Source organism: Amaranthus tricolor, chromosome 12 (genome assembly GCF_026212465.1).
Source record: "Amaranthus tricolor cultivar Red isolate AtriRed21 chromosome 12, ASM2621246v1, whole genome shotgun sequence".
In the NCBI taxonomy this organism is placed as follows: Eukaryota; Viridiplantae; Streptophyta; class Magnoliopsida; order Caryophyllales; family Amaranthaceae; genus Amaranthus; species Amaranthus tricolor.
In genome coordinates, this window is record NC_080058.1 from 15,022,863 (window position 1) to 15,027,337 (window position 4,475).

The 4,475-nt window shown below is 32.2% G+C and overlaps 2 protein-coding genes across 2 annotated transcripts in view; one reads left to right on the forward strand and one right to left on the reverse strand.

The window, feature by feature from the left end:
- Window positions 1–1,839: 1,839 nt before the first annotated feature.
- Window positions 1,840–2,769, forward strand: LOC130828613 (uncharacterized). The gene is made up of 3 exons (XM_057694578.1): window positions 1,840–2,221; window positions 2,318–2,509; window positions 2,608–2,769. Exons 1-3 carry the CDS (start codon window positions 2,135–2,137, stop codon window positions 2,767–2,769), a joined length of 441 nt encoding a protein of 146 aa, XP_057550561.1. The 5' UTR covers window positions 1,840–2,134.
- Window positions 2,770–3,475: 706 nt separating this feature from the next.
- LOC130828614 (protein FAR1-RELATED SEQUENCE 5-like) overlaps window positions 3,476–4,475 on the reverse strand; it is a 3,613-nt gene continuing 2,613 nt past the window's right edge. The window contains exons 3-5 of the mRNA XM_057694579.1: window positions 4,126–4,475; window positions 3,993–4,029; window positions 3,476–3,613 (exon numbers count right to left, since the gene is read on the reverse strand). The exon at window positions 4,126–4,475 is cut by the window's right edge and continues 193 nt beyond it. Coding sequence (XP_057550562.1) covers window positions 3,476–3,613; window positions 3,993–4,029; window positions 4,126–4,475 — 525 coding nt within the window. The remainder of the gene's footprint in view (window positions 3,614–3,992; window positions 4,030–4,125) is intronic.

The following is a 4,475-nucleotide window of genomic DNA, read 5'->3' on the forward strand; positions in this document are numbered from 1 at the left end:
TCGTTTGAAATTCAAGAATATCTCTTTGCCATCCTCTTTACCCCTTATCTCTCATTGGACTGATAAGGATGTGTCAAAAAGAATTAAGGAGGAAACATCTGCTAATCATTTTGGCAGTGGTTTAATTTTGAGTACATATCCCGTGAGTCAGATGATGGTTTTTGAGTATGGTCAAGCTGTTGGGTTAAAGGTGAACAACGTTGATATTGGTCAACCAAGTGTAAATGCAGAACCCTTCAGAGATCAAACAGTGTAAGACGAAGATAAAATTGAGTTTCACTTGTCGTTAAATGCAATGCGTAATTCTGAAATACGCCAAGTAGCTGAGGATGTAAGTATGATCTTACTTATTTATGTATAACAAACATTTTAATGATAACACAGTAGCATTCTCCTGTATCTTTAAGTATGATCAAACACAGTAGCATTTTAATCACAAACATTTTAAGTATGATAACAAAGTAGCATTCTCCTGTATCTTTAAGTATGATCAAACACAGTAGCATTTTAATGATAACATTTTAATGATATGCACAGTAGCATTTTAAGTATGTAAGTGTAAGTATGATCAAACAGTAGCATTCTCCTGTATAACAAACATTTTTCAAATTTTCAAAATAGAACACAGTAGCTATACATTGTCATAGTAACTTTTAATCACAACATAGTATCTTTTTCTAAGAACATAGTAGCATTCACCTTGGCAACAAATATTTTTCAAAATTTCAAAATAGAACACAGTAGCTATACACAGTCATAGTAACTTTTAATGATAACATAGTATCTTTTTCTAAGAACATAGTAGCATTCACTTTTGGAAAATAATCATAACATAGTATTTTAAGAACATAGTTACTTTTAATTTGAACAACATTTAACTTTATCTTTACTTATTTTTGTAGGAAATATGTGAGTTGCTGATGCTGATGAGGAGAGACACTCAAGTTGTCTCCGAGTTTTACATGCAGAAAATTAAGTTGTTTTTAGAACAAAAACGTTCATTTTCTTCTCCTCCTGTCCCTTTTCCTGATGTTCCTTCTACCTCATCCACACCTTTTTCTGAAACCCAAAGTTTTTTCATGAATCCTACCGTGCTCAATACAATCGATGAGATAGTTGACACGGTTAAATGGGTTACCTCTATTCCCAGGATGGTGAATGAGGTTTTTGTTGCTGATGAGGGTGATGTAGATGTAGATGTAGTGGATGAGGTTGAATTGGATCAAGTTGTAAATAATGTTGTAAATAATGTTGCTGATGAGGGTGATGATGATGTTGTAAATAATATCACTGTTTTTGAAAGCCATGGTTATGAGAATGTATTGATACATGGCAGGGCTAAGTGTTCCATTCCTTTCAGAGGTGTGAATGATAAATTTACATATGTTTCACATCTGCTGAAGTCAAACAAAAAATATATGAGACAACTTGGTTCGTTACTTCAAGAAACAGTTGACTATTGTTTTGTTTCTGATCAATGTTTTGACAATAGGTGAGTCTTTTTTTTTGGTTTTTCTTTTTATGTGATTTTTGTTTTTTATTATACTTATTTAATTCCTTTTTATTTGACAGTGAATTGCTCATTAATTATGAGGACAATTTGAGGATTCAAAGGGAAGAGTTTTATACTCTTGGGGATCCCTCAAAGTGTACTCATGTTTCTGTTGTGGATTGTTGGTGTTTATTGCTCAATGAAAATGAAAAGAACAAGCAATCTTCAAAAAAGTTCTTCTTTAGTGCTAGTTCTAGTGTACGTTTTTTGTCATTTTTATTCTAAATTACTTTTATTTTATTTTGAATTATTTTTAGTTATTTCATTGTTTTTTTTTACAGCTTGCTTTGTTGGATTTTAATAATAATGGTGGTTCTGAACAAATTGATTTAATTTGTGATTCTTGGGTCAAATGGGTGGATTTCAACCAAGTTGATTTGACTAAGTTTGATCTGGTAAGATATTTTTTTAATGATTGATTGGCTTATATAGTCACTATTTTAGTTGTTATAGCTACTAATAGGTAGTTAGTACTTGTGCAGTCACTTTTTTTTAGATATATTTATTGATTCAGTGATATATAATATACAGATTGTTGTCCCGATATTGAAAGGCAGTCAGTACTTCTTACTTCTTCTGAATATGAAGTTAAGAATGGTTCAATGGATAGACAATGTGAACCATACTGCTGTTTCAGAAGAAGAAATTAGAAAGCTCGGTGACACTATGGTATGTGTAGCATTTTATTATCCTGAAAAACCTTTTGCCTATGTTGCTAAGATTATGAAATATTTATTAATAAATATTTAAATGAAACTTTTGTAGAAAGATTTGTTGTCAACAATTTTTGATGATAAGATGCAAGCTACTCATGTTATTCCATTATGGAAAATGGAACGAGTTCCCACCGATTGGAAAATGACTGCTAGGACAAACATTGAAAGTGATGTATTTATGATGATGAGCATGCTGTTTTTCGAGGGAACAGTTGATTTCCAGTGTCCAATATTGAATGCAGTTACGATTTTTCTTCTTAATATTATTTTTAAATGTATTTTTTTTGAATGACATTCTAATTAAAAGATTCAAACTAAATGTATTTTCTTTTTATGTAGGCTACATTGAGACATGTGGCAAGAGTTAAGATTGCCGGATCTTTATTGTTATCTGATTTGAACAAACAAAGATCCAAAGTTTTAGAAGAGCTGTCCAATTTTAAAGATAAAAGACGCTCCATTGCCAAACAAGTTTCTATCAGAAGATTAAAGATTCGTTAATGTGAAGTACAAGATGAAGTTGTGAATTTTTAAGTTGTACAAACATTTGATGGAACATAGTAGATAATCAGACACTTAGGCTTAGGCTTTAGGTTGTACAAGATGAAGTACAAGGCTGATATTTTTGCAACAAAGTTTTTTCAAAATTACAAAACAGAAGACAGTAGCTATACATTGTCATAGTAACTTTTAATCACAACATAGTATCTTTTCTTAAGAACATAGTATCATTCACTTTTGCAACAAAAGTTTTTTCAAAATTACAAAGGAGTTGTAATTACAAAGTGGTATGCTATGTTGTTGGTGCTAACCGCCCCCCTGTATGGTAAACTAAGGAGTTTTCTTGGTTAGACTCAATTCATAAGAGGAACAAGAGAGAGCATGTAGTATGACCGGAATTCTATTTGATAAAGAAGCATTCGTTATCAAACCGTTGGATGCAAAGATGTCATATAAAAAAAATAGATGAACCACAATGCCTATTTGGTAACTCAGCATGTCAAGTATGATTGGCTCCCGTTATGGTGCTCCAAATGTAAACAATTTGGGCACATGAATTGGAGTGTCGGGTTGGCATCAAGCAAACCAATCACCGGCCTAATCTGTTGGTAAATGAGGATGGTTTCAGGCCGGTAAAGTCGAAGTGGGTGAGAAAAAATAAAGGTTTATCAATTGACCAGAAAACCGCCATGTTTAATGGGCAAATTTAGCAGCATGTAGGAATCCTAAAATTGCAGTAACAGCTGATGTTCCTAAACCTTTGTGCATCCACTAGTAAGGAGGATGCTATGAATCCAGCAGAACATCCGTGTGCATAACCAGTCAAATGTACAGAAGACAGTAGCTATACATTGTCATAGTAACTTTTAATCACAACATAGTATCTTTTCTTAAGAACATAGTATCATTCACTTTTGCAACAAAAGTTTTTTCAAAATTACAAAACAGAAGACAGTAGCTATACATTGTCATAGTAACTTTTAATAACAACATAGTATCTTTTCCTAAGAACATAGTAGCATTCATTTTTGCAACAAAAGATTTTTCAAAATTACAAAACAAAAGACAGTAGCTATCCATAGTCATCTTAATATAATCTCTTTATCTATCTGTTCTTCAGCATCAATTTTCCTGCATAACAAAAATTTTGCACTTTCATTTACATAATCAAACTATTTAATAAGGATACAATATAATATAAGCAAATTATATATATTTTATACCTTAAGTGGGGTATCTTTTGTTGATGGGCAATTTCGACTATCATGATAATCAAATTTACCACAAGTTTTGCACTTTCTTTTGGGCTTCTTGCTTTGCTCAATAGTTTGTTCCTTTTCCCCAATTATTCTTTGCCTTTTTCCTTTGTTCTTTGATTGGATTGGGTTTTGTATTTCCATTGTCGAAGATGAACTTGTGCCTACTAACAATTCGATTTGTTGCTCTTTAGTAATGTCCACCCTCACATCATCACTTTCCTCCAATTTTCTACTAATATCTTTTAGGTTTTGTAAAAGTGATTGTAAATCACTCTCACTCCGTTGAGCTAAACCTACACAATTGAATATTTCACACCAAACTTCCCCCAACAACTTCCCCACGTTGTTACACTTTTTGCTCTCTTCAATCAGATTCCCATGCAAATCAAAAATAGGCTTCTTTAATGCTAGCTTCGTCCAACGATCTAAAACATATTGCTTTGGTAT

Bases quoted from the DNA above. Each gene is read 5' to 3' on its own strand.
- LOC130828613 (XM_057694578.1), top strand. From the start codon at position 2,135: ATGAAGTTAAGAATGGTTCAATGGATAGACAATGTGAACCATACTGCT. The intron at 2,222-2,317 runs GTATGTGTAGCA...AAACTTTTGTAG, and splicing joins GAAAGCTCGGTGACACTATG to AAAGATTTGTTGTCAACAAT. The intron at 2,510-2,607 runs GTTACGATTTTT...CTTTTTATGTAG, and splicing joins AGTGTCCAATATTGAATGCA to GCTACATTGAGACATGTGGC.